Raw genomic sequence first — 26380 nt, 5'->3', positions numbered from 1 at the left:
AATCCTTACGTACCTTATAAGACCTGGGTCCCCGGATTGAGTTTCCTTGAATTCCAATTCATATAACAATGCTGAAGGCTTTTGAACTGATCACGCTTCTAACAGAAATCTTGACGCATTCCAATAATTAAGATGAAAATCTAAATGAAGTTTAATTGAAGATTATTAGCGTGATTTGGGTGCAGATCTACACAACTATAAGCTTTCACTATGGTTTAATAAAAAAATATATATCCTATATAGATACCTATAGTTTTAAGATAAAGCCATTCTACACAACAGAGGGAGCAATGAGACGATGGCAATAAAATATAACATAGACACATAGGTACATACATTTATTTGTCTTTTGAAATGATACTAAAACTAAACATTTTGTGCTTATATTAATATAACATTAATTAAAAAATTTAATAACGAAAAGTGTAAATAGTCGGGTAGCCTCGCGAGGTTCGGTCTAGGCATCCCTACGGTTGCCTCGTTCGAGGCGAGCGTCCAGCGAGGCAGGTGACCTGCCGAGGCGGATGCATCGTGCGACTGCCTCGCGACGCTATTTGTTCAGGGAGAGCTAATAGGTTGCTAGCCGTGTAATACTTTAGAGTCTCAGATATTGTAATTATAAACATCGTATTGCATTTGTAGGGGAAATATCACATCAAATAAACGACATCTTCAAATTATTTTTTCAAATAAAACGAAACGTTTGAGGACAGTTCAATTTAGTCACTTTTTTTTAATCACCGACAAGACATATTTTAAATGTTGAATAAATGAATGAATGATTTTATTTCTTAACAATATTGTTTACTAGTCCGTTCCACGGAAAACGTCCCTTTCGTTTAAAGCCAATGTCGAGTACCAAAAATGCAATACTATGAGTAAGTTTTACACTATATAAGTTTAGGTCATAGCATAGCTCACTTGTACCGCACCGCTCCCACCCGGCAAGATGACGTTCATTGAAAAGTGAGCTCTAAAGCGTTCTCCGTAGACATACTTTACATTGACAAGAGCTAGGTAACCGCAAGCAGTCCGCTAAATTATTTCCGGGTGGGATTGTGTCATAATCTTTATTTGTTCTTTGATTTTGGACAATATATCACCCGCGTCATTGCCTTAGAACATCGACAAATTTAAAAAACAAAAATTGTTCAAACTTTTAAACAGGGCCTTAAAGTCCCTTTAAAACAATAATAATGTGACTGATAAAGGCCTCTTATTCTTATTTACATACTCTTTTTAATGGTATCTGTACTGTGTAGATAACATGCTGATCATATTAAAAGTATTGTAGTGTATCAAATAACAGATATATTCTTACATAGCACAATAACTGACTGTCAGCGATCGTGTACATTTCGAATTTAATAATTACAAAATAAGTATTCTTGAAGCTAGATACTTTCTCAAACACAGGCACCATTAATTTCTACACGTACTATCACATTGAAAATAATATACTTATAAATCTAGTAAATAATAAAAATACTTAAAGCTAAAATAAATCTAATTCCACAAAATGGCGGGTAGTAACAACAATTGAATAAACCCTGTAACTTACGGATTTGAAACCCGACTATAAAGGTATAAAATGATCGATTTTGAATACCAACTGATTATAATCAGGTTTATTGAAAATTTGTTATTCAAATATCATAGCTCCCTGGTAAGCTCCAGAAATATCTGTCTTAACAACTGTTACAATTAATCAAAATACCAAAGAATTTATAGAAATTAGTTGCCTAATTTAGTCTTTCTCTTTACATACTTACTCAAAACGATATTCAAAATCGAATTCATCTTCACCTAGTCTACTTCCTAACAATACATACGTACAAGGCATACCGGAACATATTTACAGAGGCATAATCACAATGTCTTTACCATGATCATGAAGGCATGAGAACAGAGAAATTAAAAAAAAATAGCAAACAAGGCAGTGATATATGGAATGAATGAATGTTTTGATTTATAAAATTTGTCCTCATGTCTCGAACTGCCTGAAAAAAAATAAAAAATCTAAAATAAATAAAACACTCTTGATGATTTTGTTTTGTGAGAAAAATATGATTTTGTTTCACTTCAAAGTTACATTACTACACACGATCTGCAACTTTATTTTCTGGCGACTTTATTAGATATTTGATGATACTTATATGTGTGCGATATAACTTCGTTTATGGATTTCCACTGTTACGTGTAAATTTTGAAAAAAATATGTGCTAATAGTTCAAAGTTCTGTGTTTTTCGTAACAGACATATTTTTCACTTCCATATAAGTCCAATAAGAATCAGTTATATTATTGCTGCACGAAAATTGTCATAGAATTATAACAACATCAAAACAAACTGTACGGATAACAAATACCATTTTTTTTATTTACCCGAAACATCAATGCACATCAATATTTTAAATCTCAAAGTCTATTGTTTTATTCTTAATCAAATATTGGAAACATTGCCAAAATGATAGTAAGTTTATAACTACTTGATAAGATATTTATTCCAACATTAACATAACTTAAAACCCATTGGATACATTACATTAAACTTGGATAATACGTCATTAATTTCGAAAAATAGAATATTTTAAAACCTTGGTCTAGCAAAGCGGAAGTTGAAGCGGTGGTGGTGTAATTGTTAAGAGGTTCGTCCGTCAATCGAAAAGTCCCTGGTTCGAATCCTACTCGTGCCACAGTTTGTATACCAATCTGACAAATGTATAGTAGTTTTCATAGACCACCACCTACTTCCGGCGAAGGAAAATATCGTGAGGAAACCTGCACACAGGTTGATTATTAACTTGTGTGTGAAATGGAGAAGGCTATAAGAAGGTATAGTAAATATTGCATAAGAAGCAACTTTTTTTGACACCAGTTATAAGATAATCAACCTATCTAACCAAATTATCACAAAATAGACCAGTACGTTATGAAAATTAATGAACTCAGTAGAAAATATTTGAAATATTGGTACATTGGTGTTCCGTCGTACAACGCAAGATATAATTTGAAACAAAACCACATCTTATTAAGAGTATTAGCGTGCAGTAAGGTCTCTCCCTATCCCCATTATAGGGTGGTTCGCAAAGCGTTTCGACCGCTGCGGTCGCGCTGTCATTACAATTTTTCAAATTTTAACCAAGACAAGAATAAGTTTTACTATATAACTGTACATTAATTACTCTATACTGTAGTAATGTCAATTTTATGAATGATTAATTTTGGAAATGATTCCTTCTCGCAGCCGCAGCGATCGAAACGCTCTGCGAACCACCCTATAATGTCCCCAGTCACATTCATTCATTGCACTGTAATTATGGCGCCAACCCGTCTTATCTCTCACACACACACCCGTACACAGAAATCGGTTTAGGCCCAGTATTTTACCAGTGTCTTCCCAAACAGCGCCAGACTTTTTGAGATGAAAATGGGACTAAATACATCTATTTACTAGTGTGCAAAACGTTTGTATTATACATGTTGTCGCGAGTGTAAGACATATGCCTCGACGTTCGCATCCCTCCCGCTTCTAAAATATAATTAAAAAAATATTTTTTCCTTATGACCTAATACAATTTCCTTATGACAATGATAGAACCTACCCAAACACGAAAAATATAAGGTATTTTTGGCGTTTTTGACATTATCCATTGTCTTAGGTTCTTAGGTATCTTAGTTAAAGTAGGTGGATCTTAAGTAGATATTTTGACGGCATAATTGTCTTCAAAATTGTTCTGAAACCAGTTATAAAACATTTTGTATACATTTTTAAACGTGTAATTAATACCGGTGTTAGTACTCCCAAATTTAGTTCTAAATCAGATTTATATGAAGATTTTATTTAAATAGTTCAAGAATGATCTCTCATCATTTAAAGTGACACATAAAATTCTTATTTTTATTTCATTTACAATGACATACACACACTATTGACATATATGTATACAACATCGAACAACAACATCAAACTCTTATTAGAAACGATTAACCTAAAATTACTTTTTAAGATATTATTTACAATTTAACAATTAAAACAATTCGCTGTTCTCAATTCGAATGGCTTGAAAGTTATATAAAATCAATAATTGAACCAGTTATATCTACATGTATTTTTTGTCATACAAACTCTATGTTGAATTTTGTTCTTATTATATAGTAATTGATTGTAAATTTGGACAAATGTTTTGGACGAGATGTAAACATCCAACAAATGTATAAAGCGAGCATGAGCATGTAAAGTACTCATCAGAAAAATTAACAATAGAAGAATAGTGTATTTATCTACTAGAGTTTTATCTTCGGGAGTTTAAAATTATGTTTGTACTCGGTGTTGAGGTATTTGTAAAGGGTATAATTTGATAAAAAAAAAAGCTTATTTTTTTACAGCACGGATTACAGCAGTCCTTCTGTGTTTACTGCTAAAAATGAAAATAATAGAAAGCATAAACTTGAGTGATCAATATCAATGCTCATGTCTAATGGAATAAAAGAATATTTATAACATTTACACACTTTTAAGTTTATGACTTAGTAAACGTTACAGTTATAATTATTTAATGTTTTTACATTCTACAATTAGTTAAAACCCGAATAGTTTTCCCACTTAGAGGGAACAATTTGATATTATTGGGAACAATTGGTGTACTTGCTCAATTTTAATTTACCATCTACTGTACAATGCATCAGTATGATAAAGCAAGGTAAAAATTATTGTGATTTTAATGAATTGACGATGTATGTATATTAGTTTTATTTTTAGAAATAAGGCATGAACACTATAGCGGCAAAGCTGTTCACACACTTTTATGAAATCGCTGAGCAGTTATAAGCGAAAAGAATTGACAGATTTATAGCGAAGATTATCTAAGTATTTACAAATAGCGCAAGACCGGAAATGTGTGTAAAATGCTTGCCAACTATCACGTTATTCTTAATTTTATTTATTGTCCCGCCAATTTTTTAAATGAGAATCAAATTCCCTTAACATCAGAAAGTCTAAAGACATCAAAAATTATCACAAATAAAATTACCCTTTCATTAATATATGCCATACAAAAGGTATAGGATATTTGTTTAAATTGCTTTCGAATAATTGAGCAAACTTTTGTATACTTTGATATCACATACGCTTTTAATCACGGCTATCTATCCACAACGTACTAAAATATCACGCATCTTCTCATATAGGCATTCCGTCAACGATATGTCAAAAGGCGACTCGTATATCTGACATTTGTGCAACTTTTCTGAGCACAAAATAGTACAGGCGGAGATCCTACATAAACTTGTGACCCATTTTCAAGTGAAAAGTGCATAGGCACCTTTATCTTGAACTAAATGTGCATATCTACTTATACGAATCGTCTCATTGAAAATATTTTATATACATTGTACAATTATAAATTGACACGTAACTTTTAATATCTACTATATGCACAGTGACTGTTTGGACATCAGATAAAGATTTTTATTATTATTTCTTATAAGTAATTAAAACACTGAGGAGTAACAAATTTCTATCTGGTTGAATTTTTGAACACGTGAAACTTTGATGTTCAAAATGTTAATACAAAAATATTAATATAAAAAAATAAACATTCTAAATTTAAATTTACTTATTGCTAATTCGCTCATTGCGATATTTTTACGATGGTCCTTCTTGTCACTTTTAATATTGTTTATATCGCGAAAGCTGAGTCTTGCATTTCATGCTCTCCATTGTCATTTTATGCTATCCACAAAATTCTCAAAAATACCGTCAAATAATATTAGTAAATTACAGAATGACAAGAATACTTGAACCGGCGACCAAAATTTAAACTTTTAAAACGTCATCTTTCTTGAATAACTTTCTTCTTTAATACTATTTGACATTTTGATGAATTGCCGAAATTTTAGTTTTTGTATTACATGAAAACCTCGACAAAGAAAATGAAAGCCTTCATTGTGTACTGTTTATTTTGTTAATAAGAATTCAGTCAATATGGCGAGGCGTTTTATTTCCTTTATCTTGAGATTGATGTATTGTATTCGTAATCTCGTATGTTCAGATCGAAATTCTTTACTCATGCTCAACTTATTAATCTTATTATTCTCTAAATATTTATTTTATGACTATAACAATGATTAGCGATTGAAAGTAAAGCCAGGAGGGCAAGAGTTAGACATAGCCGGGGGTTGAGTGGGGGGATACATTGGAAAAGGCTGCGGAACAGGAAAACGTTGAGGCGGATAAATTAGATAGGGGCTATTAGATTGAGGTACAACAGGAGATTGAGTAAGAGGTAGGCGTGGAATAGGAAAATCAGAGTGAGGCATGAAATGAGATTGATTAGGGGGCTGGAATGAATTAGGGCTAGGAATTACAGGGGGTTGGGAAGGAGGGTGGAATGGAGGACAATCAGGGCATGGAATACAAAGGGATTGAGTACAGGGTTGGCATGAAACGGGACAAATGGAACAGGGCTGATTAAAGGGAGTAAATGAAGAGAAATGATTAGAATTAGGTATTAAATTGGTGTTGGTTTGGGGGCGGAATGGGATGGGTCCATTAGAATAAGGAAACATATTGGATTTAGTAAATTGATGGAATGAAATGGGAAAATTTGAGCGAGGTACATTTGTGTTAGCTATAGTGGATCTATAAGGGGGATTTATTGATATGCAATAATTTGAATGAGGAATAATATTCGTATTAGTAAAGGGGTAGAATGAATTGGGAGAATTAGTGTTAGGTATACCAGATAATTTATTAGGAGTATTTATTGAAATGCAACGATTGGAATGAGGGATAATATTGGTGTTACTAAAGGGGTAGCATGAAATGGCATTATTAGTGATAGCAGAGGGTTTATTAGGAGAATAAAATGACATACAACAACAATAAGAGCAAGTAATAAAAACGGATTTATTAAGAGGACGAGGTGAAAAGGAATTAGAATGAGGAATAATATTGGATTTAGTAAAGGAGTGGAATAAAATGGAACGACTGTAGTGTGGAATAATGAGGGATTCGTTAAAGGGACGAAATGATATGGGAAAAATAGATTTAGGATTTACATTGGGTTTAATATGGGAGAGTAAAGAAGTGATACGACAAGAATGAGAAATAATAATTGTATCGATAATGGAGTGTAAAGAAATTGGACGATCTACGTGAGAAACAAGGGATTTCGTGGTGGAAGGGAATGTAATGGAAAAATTAAAACTGAGAATAACAAGAGGTTCAGTTAGGGGAGTGAATAAATGTGGACGAAAATTAGTTTTCTTGCGATAAATTCGTAATACTCTCCAGAAAGTTAAGCATTTGCGGCATCGGCAAGTGTATTTCTCGCGAACGTACCATTTAGGGTATCAGATTTGCACTTGATAGGAAAGTTTGTGATCAGCGGTGACCCGCGCGCATAGAAGTCCCGGGTTGCGTTCCCTGCAACTGAAATAATATTATCGTTAGCACAATATGCTAGCACAAATAATGATAGTATTTTGTATTTATTTTTGAGTGTGTTATTACTAATACTGTCGGTGGTGTCGGATTTTATTCAAGTTGCCTAAAGACATCTGACTTGACTTTGACGACTACTCCATCTAGTGACAACGGCAACCAGTGTAGTTTGTAATAGTATTAAATTTTATATATTAATTTATTTAATCGAGACGATGACTACGACTCAACGTAGGTTATATCATGTATATTTTTTCTTAGCCTATTAGTGTCTTACTGCTGGGCAAAGGCCCCCTCTATTTCGCTATACATCCTTGTCTGTCGCGTACAATAAAATAGATAAAACTTATCAATTGACATACCGTATAGATAAAACATATTAGTTGATAAGTTTCATTTATTTATTAGTTGATGAGTTTTATTATTAGTTTATTCGACTCAAAGGTGGAAAACCATCGTAGTTGGACTATGACTGATTTCCGTCATTGATATAAACGACTCGTATATTAGACTAGCGACCCGTCAGCATCTTTCGGGAAAAACTATAAATTATAGACCAAAACCTTCCTCAGAAATCACACTATCTATTGGTGAAAACTGTACAAACATTCTCATATCCTCATAGAGACAGACCTTGTTATGTCTTTTCTCAGAAAAATAACTAATAGTAGTTGTATGAAACTCACGGCAGTCCCCGCTCCTGCAGCCGGCGGCGGACGGCGGGCTTGATTCGCGGGCCGCCGAGGCTGTGACGCCCGCGACCCGTGATCAGGTACAGCTGTCGGCTACCCATACTCCTGCAACGACGGCATCGACCATCATCACATTATCATTCTTTCATTTATTGCTTAACCAAAAAGGCAGGACAAGAGCCTCGCTATTTGAGAGTCAGAAGATGATGATAAAACTAAAAAATTAAACGAACAAATTATGATTCACTAAATAATTATTTTCATTCGAAAGTATCATAGTTCTGTTATGGGACACACTTCGTCGGACCATGTAATGAAAATATTGCCGCTTCACTTCACTTTGGAAGTCGGCCACAAACTACTGAACAGAATTTGTTCGTGGGGACAGACATACAAATGCACGGACACATTAAACTTAACCCACCTTCTGTCGTCGTGGGTTAAAAATAAATTGAAAGATAATCATTAGTACCTGATGTTTGCTTGTGATTCCCGCAGCTTAGAAATGTGGCTATCTAGGAATAGGTCCAAAGATTCCAATGCTTCGGACACGCGCAAGTAATGCAGGTCAATGGTCTCGTTGTTCGGCGAATTCTGGGCATTTACCTGAAAATAAATACAATTGAATGAAGCGTGTGATTCCGCCCTAGCATTCCGTCGACAATTCCATATGCTCCCGTGGATGCCGTATGAGGTGACCAAGGAATACATAGCTTAAACAGCCGATAGGCAACCGTAAATCCTTCTTAGGTTGCCTATCAGGGACACGGCTGGTAGTAAAATCATAGCCGTCAGAAGAATTTTAAGGTTATGTGTACCTACTACTCTCTAATGAAAATACTGTACTACTGTGTGAGATGAACTAATTCAGCCGAACTGGCATGGTCTCGATAGCTCAGTGGTCAAGAGCACAGTCCCGGATAGACAGGGGCGCGAGTTCATATCCCGCTCGATTGTGAGAGAAATGTACAATTACCTTAAAACATGTTGCATCGCTATGATAATGCTATTAGCGACGTAATATAAGCTTCTGATCGCGGCTTCACGCGTATTAAGGTATTTTAAAATGTACAAAAGAAAGTCGTTTCCCGCTGAATCACCCTATGTTGCTTATCTTTAAAACTAAGAGTGATTATATATATATATATATATATATATATATATACGCGTGCGAAACAGGGACGAGTCGATAGTTACATAATAAAAACACGATGACATTGCAATTATGTATGTTTTATTTTGTTTTATTATTTGTATTTTTATAATAAGTTACAATAAAATAAAGTTTGAAGTGAATGAGGATTAAAAACACGATAATATAATGACTTAATTGTCAGTTTTATAGATTAAACGTCATTTTAGTTTGTATTATACTACATTAGGTATTTGACTCTGAAAGAGCGCTCTTTACCCAAGCACGAACGAATGCTAGCCATATCAGCTTACGAAGAAAACGTTACAATATCCTACAATGAATTTATCTAGAATAAACAAACGTATAAGGGAACTTTATTTTATAGCATGTCAAACAATTTCCTCTCATAATTCTTTTAGGGAATTCACCTCATAATATAGATTTATCAATCGTTTCCACGTGACATGTTGACAAGGCTTATCTCTGACTCATAGAATGAATAAGATCAGTTTTTCTTGCATATTAAATATATAGCCAGCCAAATTTTGTCTTATAATAAATGTATATAATAAGGTATATTTTAGCTTCGTTATAAAAAATAACTTATAATAAACTTTTAAAAGTTTATAATATGATAAAAAAATACTACATTTTAAGCGGAAATCCCTTAAATGCAACTAGTTTTGAAGCACACGACCGCAAAATGCGATATCGTTATTTCTACACTCACAAGCTGTGGCTACTATTTATTCTTCAATGTCTCAGAATTCGCTGCGCAATTCGCACCATGTTTTGAAGACAACTCCACTGATTTCAACTCCACTAATTTCGAAACACATTTACTTACATACCTTTGCAAGTATATTAAACTTGTTCTTATAATTAAAAGTAAAAGTATTCTTTAATTTCGTAATGGCTTTATAAAACAGACAGAAAACTGACACATTACTTCGAAGTTACTATAGCTCTTCTGAATAGCTATCGACGTCTAAATATATGTATCATTCTGAGTCAATGCTGCTTGTAGCAAATAAATTATTAATGTCTATGGATAAATCACACGGATTGATTTAGCCCCAAAGTTAATTCGAGATTGGGATATGGGATAGGTACCTACTAACTCTACGATACTAAAATTTTATAACATATCTAATCATCAAAGATCCAAGACCCAGATAATTCTGAAAAATAACTTTATTCCATCTTTACTTGAACCGACATTAAGATTACAGCGACGACCATTAAGGCTATCTGTAACCGTCATAGCAACGGGTATATAATTTGACATAGGATATCCAATTTTCAATTTCAAAGAACGCCACCTATTGTGATGCGCACTCATGCATATTTTTGAGTGTGTGGTATAAAGTCAATTCTATTCTAACCTGTATAAGTGTTGCGGCAGCGCGACTATTCGCTTGATCGAACATTTGTTTATGGAAAGCGGCCATGTCAGAGTAATATACTGCCACTGACGTCATGCCGCGATGGATGTACTGTTGCGCCATATTGTAGCTCCTGCAATTTAGAAGTATACTCAATAATAAATGTCTATAAAGACAAAGACAAAGCTTATTTGCAAAAACCTGAGTTTACATTATTTACAATGTGGTGTTAAAAGAACACTTAATACTACGGGGAAATGACAAAACTATGGTAAGACAACTAGCGAACATATGGGTAATACGGTATACAGAAGCTTGAAGGAAGTTATAGAAATGACTAGAAAAATATTATTATAGGATATAAAGTCGGCTTTGAATAAATCAACCAAATTAACAATACTTTTAAAAAATTCAGATTTAAGAACACATTCTCCAAATATTATAAATGCGAAAGCATGTGAGTTTAAGAGGAAAGATATTAATTGTCGATTAAATGTGTTAAAACATACGGAATAGCACATAAGGTACGTTTTATCCCAAAACTCCTCGGGGCGCAGCTAATAAATATAGAAAAATAAAATAGCATAATGAGAAGTATAATGTATTACCACAAGCATTGTACTGTTACTCATTTGTTTAAACTTGATAACATTCATTCCATTTAAATCGGTAGCGATAATTTATGAACAACGCTTTGTGTGACCAAAGTCATAACAATTATAAGCAAATATTGTAAACGTAACTTGTTTGTCTTCTTGTTGAACAAAATAACTATAAAATTTAACTTTGTTTTATAGGTTTAGCAATAAATCTTTTTTCCTCATTCCTACATCAAAGGGTCAGCAATATTTTTTTTAAATATGTACTTATTTTTTAAAGAAATACTAACTGGTTCCTCCGACTCAAATGCTGCGCTGCAGTTTCTCGATATTTGTTCACAGTCGACATGTCCACATTCTCGCCCTTCGGTAACAAAGGCCATTCCACCTCTGAAAGTGCCTGTTTAAAGAGAAAACATTGGACATTTATATTTCATTGAAGGATCTAGGAAGTCAAGAGTATACTCTTGTATTGCACCGCCCAGGCAAGTATATACATAGATAACATTGTACAATTACAATTTTTTAAATAGGTTTTAATAGTGTGTGTTGTTTATGACTAGTAAGTATGCACCTTAGCTCACACCAAGTGTTGGGCAACTGTTGGTGTTGTATGTAATGTTTTAAAACAAATAAATTAACAATCGTACGTAACTGAGCTTTAAACCATCCTATTTAGACATATATTGACAACAATTTAGCGGACTGCTCGCTGTCAGTTCTCGTCCCATGAATATAATGTGTTCTCGATATCATGAAGGGTCGATAAAGATATAAACACAAAACCTTACCGTAAATTTTCACTACCACCCTTTATCCACAGCCACTTAATAAATAAAAGATTGTTAAAGGTATTTTATATAGGTAATATATACACCTAATAATGTAGGCATAACCAGACAAGGCATTTTGTTTCGTCCTCAGTGATCAACGGTTAACTTACTTTTTTTTCTTCTTCAACAATCTTCTCCTGTCGCTCTCGTTCTTTAGTCATAACAAATTTAACAAGACCATTCTTTTCCTGAAGCAAATCTGATTTTCCTGTAGACATTAAAAGTACCTAAAAATATAAATACTATTTAGTAATTATTTATTGCTTTTGAAATTATGTCGTATTAATTATTTAATTTTGCGAAATAAAGTAATTAGTACACTAATTAATATGTATGCATAATAAGTTTTCGGTGAGTAACAAACTCCTTCAAATTAAGATAAAATCGCTTGCTTTGGTAGTACGGTATGAACGAAAGGCATAGCATATTTTTCACTTAATTTTTGGTTGTTATTATTTTGGTCTCTCCACTTAATAGGCCTTAAAAATGTAATACTACAAAATAAAAACTTATATTTTGCCATAATAAAACAATTATGTTTCAAAACAAAGATACCCACCTCGACGGTTGCTTTAAAATTGTTGTCGTGGGCGACAAGTAATTCAGACAATGTTTCTTGCGGGAGCTCCGGGAATAAGTTGAATAACTTGTCCCGAGTCAATTTAGCTGCTAAATTGTCAGGCACTTTATTTCGCCATTCGTCGACATCTTTTTGATATAAAGCTACGGCAAAGTCCATATCCATAATTTCTTTGAAATCAGGTACCTCTGGTTCTTTTCCAGCTTCCGCCATTTCCGTTTCTTTCGCAGCCAGTTGCCTGTAAAAAATATTTTTACGCCTCTGAATGTTACTGCATATATACTTAGAAATTATATTTAAACTCTCTGGGGCAATGGGCAAATTAATACAGCATTCCAATGTTCAAAAATTAAATTTACCTATGCAGTAATATAAACTTTGTTATTTCAATAACAATACTTTACCTTGCAAATTCTTCATCTTGTTTAACCATTTCTGCTGATTGTTTGTCGTAATCATCAAGTTGATGCATCAGTGATTCCATCCATAGCGCATTCAATTCATTTATAAGAGACATTGGAATGCTTAATTTAGGCAATACATTTTCTGGGTATGTCATACCACGTCGCCCGAACATATCGTCCATACTTTTAATAAATTCATGACCAACATTTATGTTTACAACAACTTCATCTACACTAACATTAGATTCTTCGTCACTGCAGTCAGCCGATGATAAATCTTGATCTGACTGAAAAGAATGCAATGCAACGGCGTTTTCAGTATCTTCTATATTTTGCTCCATTTCAGGGGCACCTTCTCCCCTTCTCAAGTTTCTTATTTTTAAACAGTGCTGGGAATAATGATTATCTGAAATAACTACATTTTGTTCGATCTGTCTCTTTAACTGTACAGACATTTCTGAAAGTGGTACTTCCACTCTCTTTGATTTTCTGTTTGACTGTACATTGTTTGTAATTGCTTCTGGAATGTCATTGGTATAGTCAGTCACGCGGATTGTGGATGTGGATTTTGCTTCAGCATCGGGCACGATATTATAAGCTGCTAAACAAGTGCATTGTTCAGGATTTTCTTCTTCGACATCAGATAATTCAAAGTCATCAGTAAATTGCAACTGATTGTTTGATATCCCTTCAAGTACTATTTCTACTGCCCAGTTAACATCGCCATGGCACTGGTCGAAAATATCTCGTAAGCCTGATTTTGATATCGTTTTAAACATTCTTCGAAATGCATTGAAATGCTTCTCTTCGTTTTTGCACCGTGTTATATCTGTGATCAATCTATCATTAGTCATCGTACTTTTGTCCAACATACGCTTTTCAGGGATTTTTTCTTTATGAGGTGTTATAAAATGTTCATTAATATCTCTAGGATTACATGATAGAACTTTAAAAATTTTTTGGTTGTTATATATATCCGTGTCTCCTATTTCTACCGATGTTCCAGTGGTATTCATCACTACAGATACAACAGGTTCCTTTTCAACAGATTGTGCCTCATCAGACCACGGTTGCATAAATATTGAAATATCAGACCAGTTTGCACAGTAATTTGAAGAGTTTAATATTTTTTCATTTGATGATGTTCGAGTTTGATTAAAATTCCGTGGCGGTTTAGGCTCGGTTCGTACGTTACTATTGTTTTTGATTTGAATATTATCATCCCAAGGTGGATTACTTTCCCATTCTATATCTACTCTTTCATATTCTTCTAACCGTTTTTGAATGTCAGAGTTATCAACAAGTTTTTTGTTGTCTTGTTCATTCTCAATGGATGAAGTACTTTCAGAAAAAACCTCTTTAACAATAGTGCTTGTACAATATTCTCCTAATGACGTATATTCATTTTTCAATGTGGTATCTCCTGGTACTTTGGAATCAAAATTATTTACTTCTTCAACTTTTTCCGTTGTAATGTTAAGGAAATCATGATTCTGATTTAATATTTCAGTTTTTATATTTTCTTGTTCTTTTACAAGTAACGGTGGTTTATTTGTTCCCATTGTTTGAATACTTTCAGGGACGAATTGTTCGTTATTTAAAATATCCGAGATAACTGGAGGTTTGTTTCGTAAAACCGGTGGAGTCATATTATCAGGATACCTCAATTTGAAGTAATTAATTAAATAATCGCTTGTTAAGTTTTCATTATAGTTATCAAGCATGCGAGTAATGCTTGAAAGAGGCACCCCATGAATGTTCTTTTTCATTAATTGATTGGGTTTCCTAGCCCATGTAGTTTGCGGTTCTAAAATTTCAATTTTGTAGCCATTTGCTACACCATTCCGAAAATATGGCTCCATTTCCCAAATCTCTATATTTGTATTATCTATAATTACTGGACTAAGACCGCTTTCCATTGCTATCCTGGATCTATGTTGATTCCAGGCATGCGCGTCTTTTAGCCTGAATTTGTTAAATTCATAAGGTCCCCTCATTGAAAAATAATCATCTGTACTAAATACATGACTATTATATATCTTATTACTATATCCAACTGTTGCTTGGATCACTTGTCGTGATAAATATGATTTACCAGATCCTGGAGCACCTCTCATGATAATCAAAGTCCGAACATTTTTGCTATGATAATCAGCTATACGTTGCATCTCTGGTGATAATATTGCACGAGGTTCAGGATTTAAAGGTTTCTCTACCTTCTTAGGTACAGCACCAGTTTTTCGCGCAAAGCCAGAATAAGATATGAGTGATTGAAATGCATTGTCATGTGATTTTTGTATTGTAGGCTGAATTTTATATTCTGGGGAAGAAGTTGAGGGCTCTGGTCGGTCCATAGAGTTCGTAATTACATTAATTTCAGTATCTGAATGTATATTATGTACACTAAAATTGGGAATATAATCGTGTGCATTTACATTTAAGGTCGAATGAACAGATAGAGATTTAACACTTTCATTATCATTTTTAGATGGGTTTCCTTTTATACATTCTTTGGAGTCAACTTTACGAAGTCCAAGGTTGTTATCATCATTACTGGAAAATGATATAAGATCCATAGATAAATTGGTCTCATCCGAATGAATAGTCATGGGTTTAACATCTGTGTTGGTATTATGAGAAGAATTGCTATCTGTCATATTCATAATGGCTTCAGCTGACAGATTCACTGCAAACAATACAAGTCATATAGGTACACATAGGTCACATAGGCAGCTGATAGGCAACAACAGATTCCCATGGAGGGTTGACGTTAGGGGTCATTCAATTTCAAATGCTACCACAGCCAATTTTCTAAAGTTACTTGTTTTTAAATTAATTATCATTAAAATCCATCACAATACATTATATTATCTGAATAAAAAATAAAATTTGCATAAATATTACATTTTCATATTTTTTTTCTCACATAAAGTTAAGGTAAATATTTTTTATTTTCGTTTGTGCCTGAATTTTAGCTTCACGATGGAGAGAATGAGAAAATATCGAGAAAAATTCAAAAATAATGCAGAGAAATATTCTGAGCATCTGACGAAAGAGAAGGAGAGAGATCGCAAGCGGCGTCAAATTTTAAAGAGAAAATGTGATTAAAGTACAAACAACTTTATTAAATTATTAAGATTTATTAAAATTAAATTAACGAAGTCTTCATCATTTTGAAACTGAGATAACAGTTTCACGCACTTCTAAATCGACTCCATCTACCATTGAACTCAAGAATTTAAATAGCGACAACAAGGAACTGATGATGATGAGTCATCAGATCGGGATGATGAAGATTCATCATCTTGCTGGCATGCCAAGCGATAAGACAAATGAATGCGTTGGTATCTCGCCTTTTAAATTGGATTACGACACATATTACGAGGACGGATCTGACCTTCTGATAGGTGGTCTTTTAGACTGTCAACAATATCAAAAAGAAATGGTGTTTGATAAGGGCGAGGTTCGCGTAATTTTCCTTAAAATGGTTGACGATGACCCAATTCTCACAAATAAGGGCAAAGGAATCTACTATATAATATATATATAATCTACTATATGTTTATGAGAAATAAACATAAATATTACTTGAAATAAGTTATAACAAGAGTTCCTATTCAGTTATGTTTTCTAATATGTGAACATAAATTAGTTATTTGTTATAATTTCGTACGCGTAACACCCCTTACAAATGCATGTAACGCCCGTTACAAATATTCATATGCATAAAATTAAAATTTTCTCTAATTTTTCTTTTACACGTGCTATGCTAATTGTTTAGTATATTATCATCTGAAGTCAATATTTATTAATTATTCAAGCAATATTCACAGAAATTTGTGTTTCAGTCTGACTACTACTGTGTAGGAGGCAAAATCATGTAACACCCATTACACACCTTTAAAGCTAATCTAAAATGTTCGTTTATATATACTTATTTGTTCGTTTATATATACGAGTATAAACGAACAAATAAGTACTTTTATTTAAAAGAAATGTGGGGCTTAAAGTGATTGCTTTTAACATCTATGTGTGTATCTTTAGTAGTTATTAAATTATTATTAGTTAAAGTCGTACGAACTGTAACACTTGTTACATGGAATGACCCTTAGGCAGACAGCTGATTGTAAAATCATTACCGAATCTTCAAATTTTAATCTTTTCTTATGGGGCTACCTAATCCATAATTTCAATTGCATCACCAACATTGAACATATACATGAAACTTTAGCACAAGCATTCTAATATTTTCAAAGCGAATTACAGTCATAGAGAGACACAGGAACATACATAATATTATACTTAATATTAATCCTCTACCAAAATAAGGGACCTGACCATACTAAAGATCTATCAACTTCACAAATATTGCTCTGTGGTAAATAAAAGGTAGCCTATTTAACTTCTAAAGCTGTAGTTTGTCACATTTCATCTAATTTATTAATTCTTGAATTAATAATTTCAAACAAAAATACTAATAATAATCTCTCTAGTTACTTTCTTAGCTGTTAGGCATCAGCTCACAGGGTCCAACACTTAACATCAAAGGACAATAACAAAAGACCAAATCTTTCATCTTTATTATATTTAGTACAACTAGACTAAAAATATAATTCACTGATGGTATTAAAATTAGCCTTTTTAAAAATACAACCGAGGGCAAACATGTCACACATCACACAATATAATAGGCGGAACCCTGCCCAGTTATGTTATATTATCTATGCATATAATAAAACTGTAAGTGGAACTATGTCTGTACATAAGAGATTAAAAAAAAATTATGAAGTATCTTTATGAAACCAATAAAACCCAAAATTCATATGTAAATTAAACCATATTAAAGACACCTTGTGGAAGCTCTCTACCGTCCGTTTGCAAGAGGAACATGTATCTTATTTCAGTTAATAAGATAAATTAATATAAAATGTAAATATGATTTCTGTACTCTGAATAATTTGCTTAAGAAATAAAATTCCACCATTTCTACACATTATCAACATATGATGATAATGAATAAAACCAGTGATAGATATTCTGCTGTAGTGCTGTGTAGTATCCCATTGCTTGGCAAACATCTCCTTTTCCTTTGTCCACATATGTGTGCAGCATTATTTTGTGCATGACATGAACAAAAATAATTTTGGTTAACAACTAAATATTGATATTATCATTTTTATAACAAACCTCTTTAGATCTTTGCAATATAAATAAAACTATATTTTACTAGACACAGTCACCAAATTAATAAACTCACATAATTTGTAAACAGCCAAAAATAGTGTTGGTTTTTAGTAAAATAGGTACAATTTAGTTAGTAAAACTATTTTCAAGTATAAAATGTTTGTATACAAACAATACCTACACACATTACAATGTAAATAAATAACGCGCAGTTTCAAATCTGAGATAAAAAATGGAACGCGCAGACACAAATTGCACGGCGCGATGTACGCATGTAATGCACTTCATATTGATTTGCAGCTGCATTGATTTATTTGATGCGTCCCGGTTTTCAGGTACACCCAGACCACTCGGAGTCCCAGACGAAATCAAGAGGCTGGCAATCAAAATTACGCGCCAAAACTTATTCAGATGAATGTTTATGTACTTCAAATAAATTAATAAAACTTACAATCCCCAGCACAATTCTCCACCACTGCAGTGATAACGTCTACATTTAATACATTCCCGAACATGTTAACTAAAGTGTCCACAATAGAACTAAATTCGTTATCTGCCACCTTATTCATCGCGATAACTTAATAAAAAACCGTATTAATTGAAATGTTTTATGTAATTGAAGTTGATTAATATTAATACACTTATCCTTCCTCTGTTTTTTGTATTTTAATAATTATAAATATATCAAAATAAATAAAAACGCGTTTGTTATTACGAAACATGACTCGCGTCGTAAAGATAGCGAAAAAAATACAAATGTCATGTCATTTCATGTCACATTTCGGCGGAGTTCGGCGTTCAATGTTGCCAACTCAAATTTTAAAAAGGAAGGCCACATCAAAAAAATACGTACCTAGTTTAAAAAAAAAACCGTCATTAGGTAGGTATACTGACCTCCATATATTCGCGTACTGTTATACCTATATGGAGGTCAATGGGTAGGTACGTCTTAAAAGTTGAAAGATGTAGCCGTAGCCATATTTTCTGAGTGTAACAATGTACTTTTTCATTATTACACTCAGAAAATATGGTTACGGAAGGTAAAGCTACGAAATAATAAATCTCACATGGAAGGGACGTGTGGGTGGGGCGCGCTTGCCAAATTTAAGTCTAGGGAGACTTAACTCGACGCAGTCCACACACAGTCGCTAACGCTTTATGACGTCTGTATCCGGCGTGTTCTATTCTAGAGTACTAAGAACTTATAACGATCAGGTATTTCCTATCTTCGCTATGTCACTATTTATTTTGAATATCATTATTTTATATTTCTGTAATAAATCTTTCCAATATTAGTGTGAATGAAAAATAACTTGTATTCCATTGTGATAAAATCTAAAATCTTATAACGCTTGGTCCGTACGCGCCATTTATTGTCGTGTAGCTACACCACACGTAACCCCACCCCACCTATTTGTGTAGCAAGCACAGTTCTAGGAAAAACGATTGAGCTAATGTGAATCTCAACCTTATTTAAACATATTATTTAGTGACATCTATCATCGAATAGCAAAACTAAGTCAACAGTAATGACTTAAAGCACGTAGATAAAATTCCGACATCTAAGTGTTGTTGCTATACACTTGCTAACTTCGACTTTATAGTAAGTACTATGGTTGGTATTTCTTTATTCGTAATAGTTGTTGTCTTTTTGACTTCACCGAATTAGCCCCGTTCTCATTGGATAATTTTCAGTGTGCGTAAAATGTAAATGTGTGAGTTAGGCGACAGCGGTTCTCATAATATGAATTATCAAGGTATTCTACGTGGGTTTATTTTTCCGTGGGTAAACCCTACAGATTTACAAACATAACAGTACACTTCATGTCTATGGATAAACCTGAATTAAACAAGTGTTTTGTTCTACAATTTATAATTTTTATTATTATTTTCGAACCTACTTTTAATCATCCCAATCATAAGTTGTACCCATGGATTTAGTAAGTACTTCGTTGTACGGAGTACCTACTATTTCCATTGTCGTACGGACCCTAAGGTCGTACCCTGGCGCATTTTCTGAGACAAAGAATAATGACAGACAAATGTAAACAAATGAGATAGAAGATTTCCATTTGACTTCCGGCACAAAATACATATATCTGCATTCAGGTTCTTTTCATCTCATGTATTTCTATTTCTATGTGTGTTAGGTTAAAACCATCAAATATAAACGAAATTTTTCAGAACACTAATAAGTGTACTTTTTCGACTCTTCAGAAAAGATAAACATTCGAGATTTTATTAAATAAAAAAAAAATGGTTGTCTGTAAATTCGGTTTTACGGGCGAAGATTTTACGTGACAACGTCTTTTTACGCGCGCGGCAGACCGATCATAGTTGAGTGGGAGAGAGACGCAAGGCATTCGGCGGGCCTCTCTCTCGTTCGGTGACTCATCGTAACGTTACCGGGCGTTACACTTTTTCATAAGTGACTCCCAGCCGCAACCTAATTTAAGACGTTGTCACGTCAAAAAATGTAAACAAAAATAAAGTTCATAAAATAAAAATACAAACAAGTCCAAAATAAGTCTTTTATTTTCTACCTTATTAAATACAAAATTCAGTGTATGTTGTTTTCATTAGGTATCTAAGTTATGGAATTAGTAGTTAATACGACGCATGAAAAGTAGGGGTACTCGGTACAGAGTTTCATGGTACGAATAAATCTATACTAATAAATAAATATTATAAAGAGGTAAGCGTTTGTAAGTTTGTATGTTTGAGGCGGGTAATTTCCGAAACTACGGAACCGATTTCAAAAAATATTTCACCATTACAAAGATAAATGTACCTTTGTGGCTTATAACAAGATCCAAGATTAGTATTAAATATTTTATTTCAAAATTCCCTCAAGAGCGCAGCCTCGAGCAACACACCTACACACTTACTAATTCCATGATCTAAGTATGAAACTGTTTGTTATAAGGTGTCAATGTCAATGCGACAACATTTTTATGTTAAGACAAGAACATGACAATGACAGGACAGTCATTGTCATGTTCTTGTCAATCAAGTGAGTGAAGAGACAGCGCAGCAGGCTGGCTAGCTGGTGGCAAGCAAGCTAGAAAGAAAATACATTATTTGATACTATAGTTAAAAATATTATTCATGATCGTTCTGAAGGAAAGAAAGGAAGAGAATTGGTGAAAAGATAATGTTTAATCGTGAATCCTTCTATCATCAATTGTAGCCGTCAAGACAGAAAAATAAACCTAAAAATGGCAGACAATTTTCAGAACAACAAAACCATGGCTCCCGTCATGATGGATTATGATTTTAAAATTAAAACTCAAAACGAACGTTCGAAAGTGGAAGACTTATTTGATTTCGAGGGTTGTAAGGTCGGTCGTGGCACCTACGGGCATGTATACAAGGCTAGAAGAAAGGATGGGTCCGATACTAAAGACTACGCTTTGAAACAAATAGAAGGCACTGGCCTGTCTATGTCTGCTTGCAGAGAGATAGCTGTAAGTACTTCTTCAGTCAGTCAGCTCAATGAACTCCTAATCCATACCTACAGTTAAATATACTTTCTTAAAAAAATCGTTTATTATTCGTAGCTTTCAATTATTTAAGCTGGCTGATAAACAGAACATACATTACTTATATGACTGCTGTCCTTTCCTTTCTAGTGTGTTATTGTTAACACATGTCAGATTTTATTCAAGTTGCCTAAAAGAATCTGATAGCCAAAATCCACCATATATCTTCAAGGCCCCTTTCTGGAGATATACAGGGTACAGATATACACCTTCATCGCAGTACTAGAAAGCTGACTTGAACAACAGCATTTGTTTTATAAATTTTGACATGTTGGATAAGGAAATCCTAACCAATGTTATAAATGTGAAAGTAAGTTTGTTTGTTAGGTATCTCTTTATACTTTATCTACTCAACCAATCTTCTTAAACTTTTGCATACATGTAGTTTGAAGTATGGAGAAGGACATATTTAATACTGGAAAGATTTACGCAGTCGAAGCCACGGGCAATAAGCTTGTATTATCTAAGTCCATATGGGTTTTTTACTATTTAATTTAATTTAATTCCAGCTCCTAAGAGAACTCAAACATCCTAATGTCATAAATCTGATTAGAGTATTCCTTTCTCACACGGACCGTAAAGTTTGGCTATTGTTTGACTATGCTGAACATGACCTATGGCACATCATCAAGTTTCACCGAGCAGCGAAAGCCAGCAAGAAATCAGTAATGGTTCCAAAAGGCATGGTGAAGAGCCTTCTCTACCAGATTCTTGATGGTATACATTATCTTCATTCTAATTGGGTTCTACATAGAGATTTGGTAAGATATTAGTTCAAAATGAACAGCTGTTTTATATAAACAGTTTTCCTTTAACTCCTTTGCTGGACGCTGGAGGAGTATATAATGTACAATTCATTTATATAATTAAACTATGGCTATAAAGGCTGTGCACGGGTAAAATCATAGTAAATTCTACAGGTAAACCTTTATTCAGGAGTCACGCTATCTATATATAAAAAACCCGCATCAAAATCTGTTGTGTAGTTTTAAAGATCTAAGAATACAAAGGGACAGACAGACAGCGGGATGTGACTTGTTTTATAGTATGTAGTGATCATCTAAGACTCAGTGTCTCAGTTTTTCCATACCTTTATCAGGAATTACGCTATCTATGTAAAAAATCTGCATCAAAATCTGTTGTGTAGTTTTAAAGATCTAAGCATACATATGGACAGACAGAAGGAAGGGACTTGTTTTATAGTATGTATGTAGTGATCATCTGTGACTTAGTGTCGCAAGTGTATGATTACAATACAGATAAATTGATGTACAATCAAATGTTGTTTATGTTTTCAGAAACCAGCTAACATCCTAGTAATGGGTGAGGGCCCAGAAAGGGGACGGGTGAAGATAGCAGACATGGGGTTTGCGAGATTATTCAATGCACCATTGAAGCCTCTTGCAGATTTAGATCCAGTTGTTGTCACATTTTGGTACAGAGCCCCCGAGTTGTTACTAGGAGCTAGACATTACACAAAAGCTATTGGTAAGTAGTGTTTAAAATTTCAATAGTAGTATAGTATATACATAGGTACGTGCTTGGAAAAAATGCCCCGTACCTAAATTTTAATTAAATCTTTGTTGTTAAAAGCTACCACTTCTGTCTGCGTATTACAGCATTGAAGTTTTGCTACGTTAAAATGTCAAAAACATTATTGTACAGAAAAACAAAATATAAAATTTCATCAAAGCTAATTGTATAATATGTAAAAATATTAATAAAACCGAGTGGGTATTTTTTGTCGTATGTCGTAGCTGAGAGACGTGATCAATAAGTGGAATTAATCGCACGCAACTTTCCTGGCAATATTACTGGAATGGTTTGCCAAAAATGAAAAAGGCAATCTTCTCCATTTCACTCACACACTAGGTGATTAATTAACAAAAGTGCAGGTTTCTTCACGATATTTTCCTTCATGAGTGGATGTTTTAGGACTAACTAAAATAAAAATTATTAACATCTGAATTGACTATTTCTTATTCCAGACATATGGGCCATAGGCTGCATATTTGCGGAGCTGTTGACATCAGAGCCCATATTCCATTGCCGGCAAGAGGACATAAAGACCAGTAACCCATACCACCACGACCAGCTTGACAGGATCTTCAATGTCATGGGTTTCCCACAAGAGAAAGACTGGGAAGATATTAGAAAGATGCCTGAACATCATACTTTGGTGAAGGATTTTAAAAGATCCAAGTGAGTATTCAAAAATCAATTCAATCAAGTCAGATTATATTATGTACTAGCTGTTACCTGCGCAAAAGTTATCTATGTCACTTAGTTACTGTCAGCTCTTCAACTACACCATAATTCACTTTTTTTACATATTTTTTCTAATAGTATAACAAAAAGTATACAACAACATGATCGAGTTCTGATAAAAAAAAGTTGATCCTTAAATAATATAAAACAAAGTCCTCTGCCGCGTCTGTCTGTCTGTTCGCGATAAACTCAAAAACTACTACACGGATTTTGATGCGGTTTTCACCAATAGATAGGGTGATTCCTGAGGAAGGTTTAGGTGTATAATTTATTATATAAAAGACGGTCTTCTTGCGATAATTTATGTAATTTTATATTTTAAGCTACCAGAACTGTTCGCTGAGCAAGTACATGGACCGGCATAAGATAAAGCCAGAGAGCAAGGCATTCAGTCTGCTGCAGCGGCTGCTGTTGATGGACCCCAACAGACGCATCACGTCAGAACAGGCCATGCAGGATCCCTACTTCAGTGAAGATCCGCTGCCTACACAGGTAAAATTGTTTGTCTATTTGTATCCTTAATATCTTTATCTCGACTGAAGTCACGAAGTCCTTTTTCTGGCGAGTGGTTCTGACCAAGAATAAGACTGCTAAATATCCTCTCGTGGATGACGTACGAGGCAACAACCACATTCCTAATTTCTTTTTTTATTTAACCTACATACTAAAAATGTAACCAAACATAACTGTTTAGTTTATTCTTACTCAAAATCGATGGCTACGTTTATACCTAAGAGCGGGGTTGTGAACATCATACACCGCCAGAAAAATTCTAAATTGTATATTGTTTTTGGTGATTTAAAAAATCCTTTGTTTTCAGGATGTGTTTGCGGGATGCCCCATACCGTATCCGAAACGGGAGTTTCTCACAGACGACGACCAGGACGACAAGAGCGACTCCAAGGCCAGGCAGAATCAGCAGCAACAACAACAACAGACCAATGTAAGTTATAAGTAGATATATTTAAGGTATATGATATATAACATGAGATAGCCAGTGTACTAAATATTTCGCTATAAATTAATAAGTTTAATGTCATTTTTGACACAAGCTTTTATTGTTGTCAGAGTGATCTTAGTGACAAAAAATCATGTCTGTGCCGGAGCACCGGAGAACCGATGAGGAGTTCCCACGTTTAGAGTCGTTCCTGGGTGCACTATCAGGTCTTCTTGCGTATCATAATTGCATTGTCACCCAGAATTAACGAGAGAACAAAATTTTAACTCAATCGGTTGAAGATATCTGCTTCAAACTTGAGTTGCAAGATATCTACCACTCAGGACATAGGGATATAGCGACATACATAAATAGTTTATATTGTAAGTTAAATAAAATCTTATAAACACGACTTGGCGCTAGTGAACAAGTCTCAAAAATGTCAATCTGTTTCAGACGCAGCAGAATCAAGTACAAGCTAATAGCCACGATCACGCAGCGAACAATGCTAAAAGAATGAGAATGCAAGGTAATACATTACATACTCTCTTTCATCGCCGCATGTTCCTGGTAGTTTTCAGAGCTGTGATGCCCCGATGCCTGGGTCAGCATAAAATAATAGCCTAGAATTTGATGATTCAGATGACGTTAACCGTCTTTGGAAACGGTATTTTTCCCTGGGCTGTGTCCCTTAGTCGCCTCGTACATACACGGGAGGATATATATCTCTCTTTCATCTGAGCGTAATCCCTGTTATTTCCCCAGTCGTTGATCGGGGAAGTAACAGGGACGTTTTCGTCTCGACTTCGCAATTTCGTCTGCATCCCTAGTTGTGCTACACGAAAGTAGTCCTATACTAGGCGGAACCACATGCCGCATACAGTAGTTTATATATTGTCTAATTTCATCGTAGGACCAAACCAAGGCAACAACACGACTGGCGGCGGCCCGCAGGAGTTCCACCAACAACAACAAATGATGTTTGGGGGACAACAACAGGGCAGCTCACAACAACAGGGAAATTTCCAACAGAGATTCTAACAGACTGTATTAGGTTTAAATATAATTGAATATAAGTTATTAATCTCAAAATATTTTTCAATATTCTCCTGTAAGATAACACGAAGCGAGGTAATTGGTAGGGTGGAAAGTTATCTAAATAGTTAAGTGTGTAAATTGTGTACAGTGTGTAAAGTGGGTAAAGCACGGTTCGTATTTTTATTCGCACGAAGCAGTATGCACTGCAAATCGTGTAGGTACTTAACTTACAGACATTTAATTCATCTAGAGGAGCTTGACACATGGAAGTAACACTTTCATGGACGCTCGATGAGACACAAATGTAGTGTAATTGTTACGACTATATAGCATTCGT

General features: G+C 34.1%; 2 protein-coding genes and 1 long non-coding RNA gene across 4 annotated transcripts; 1 reads left to right on the top strand and 2 right to left on the bottom strand.

The window, feature by feature from the left end:
• Window positions 1-317: 317 nt before the first annotated feature.
• Window positions 318-19021, bottom strand: LOC128671769 (uncharacterized protein). Of its 2 annotated transcripts, none has more exons than XM_053748518.2 (10): window positions 18710-19021; window positions 13075-15760; window positions 12650-12908; window positions 12201-12317; window positions 11548-11657; window positions 10659-10791; window positions 8611-8744; window positions 8133-8243; window positions 7345-7434; window positions 318-2000 (listed from the first exon to the last, which is right to left on the bottom strand). In XM_053748518.2, exons 1-9 carry the CDS (start codon window positions 18825-18827, stop codon window positions 7356-7358), a joined length of 3747 nt encoding a protein of 1248 aa, XP_053604493.1. In that variant the 5' UTR covers window positions 18828-19021; the 3' UTR covers window positions 318-2000; window positions 7345-7355. The 2 variants fall into 2 exon arrangements, with proteins under 2 accessions (XP_053604493.1, XP_053604494.1); XM_053748519.2 differs by lacking the exon at window positions 18710-19021 and adding an exon at window positions 18440-18703.
• On the bottom strand, window positions 17643-18433 carry LOC128671770 (uncharacterized). The gene is made up of 2 exons (XR_008404879.1): window positions 18332-18433; window positions 17643-18161 (listed from the first exon to the last, which is right to left on the bottom strand). It is a non-coding gene; the product is annotated as an uncharacterized LOC128671770 (long non-coding RNA).
• Window positions 19022-21267: 2246 nt separating the features above from the next.
• On the top strand, window positions 21268-26097 carry Cdk8 (Cyclin-dependent kinase 8). The gene is made up of 8 exons (XM_053748676.2): window positions 21268-21725; window positions 22310-22561; window positions 23099-23288; window positions 23789-24002; window positions 24392-24560; window positions 24889-25011; window positions 25462-25534; window positions 25919-26097. Exons 1-8 carry the CDS (start codon window positions 21477-21479, stop codon window positions 26044-26046), a joined length of 1398 nt encoding a protein of 465 aa, XP_053604651.1. The 5' UTR covers window positions 21268-21476; the 3' UTR covers window positions 26047-26097.
• Window positions 26098-26380: the final 283 nt, after the last annotated feature.

This window comes from Plodia interpunctella, chromosome 8, assembly GCF_027563975.2.
Source record: "Plodia interpunctella isolate USDA-ARS_2022_Savannah chromosome 8, ilPloInte3.2, whole genome shotgun sequence".
In the NCBI taxonomy this organism is placed as follows: Eukaryota; Metazoa; Arthropoda; class Insecta; order Lepidoptera; family Pyralidae; genus Plodia; species Plodia interpunctella.
Note: the sequence above shows the minus strand (reverse complement) of the source record. Positions and strands in the feature narration are given on the sequence as shown.

Bases quoted from the DNA above. Each gene is read 5' to 3' on its own strand.
- LOC128671769 (XM_053748518.2), bottom strand. From the start codon at position 18,827: ATGAATAAGGTGGCAGATAACGAATTTAGTTCTATTGTGGACACTTTA. The intron at 15,761-18,709 runs GTAAGTTTTATT...TATTGTTTGCAG, and splicing joins GGAGAATTGTGCTGGGGATT to TGAATCTGTCAGCTGAAGCC. The intron at 10,792-11,547 runs GTTAGTATTTCT...TCTAAATTGCAG, and splicing joins CATTTGAGTCGGAGGAACCA to GAGCTACAATATGGCGCAAC.
- Cdk8 (XM_053748676.2), top strand. From the start codon at position 21,477: ATGGCAGACAATTTTCAGAACAACAAAACCATGGCTCCCGTCATGATG. The intron at 24,003-24,391 runs GTGAGTATTCAA...TTATATTTTAAG, and splicing joins AAGGATTTTAAAAGATCCAA to CTACCAGAACTGTTCGCTGA. The intron at 25,535-25,918 runs GTAATACATTAC...ATTTCATCGTAG, and splicing joins TAAAAGAATGAGAATGCAAG to GACCAAACCAAGGCAACAAC.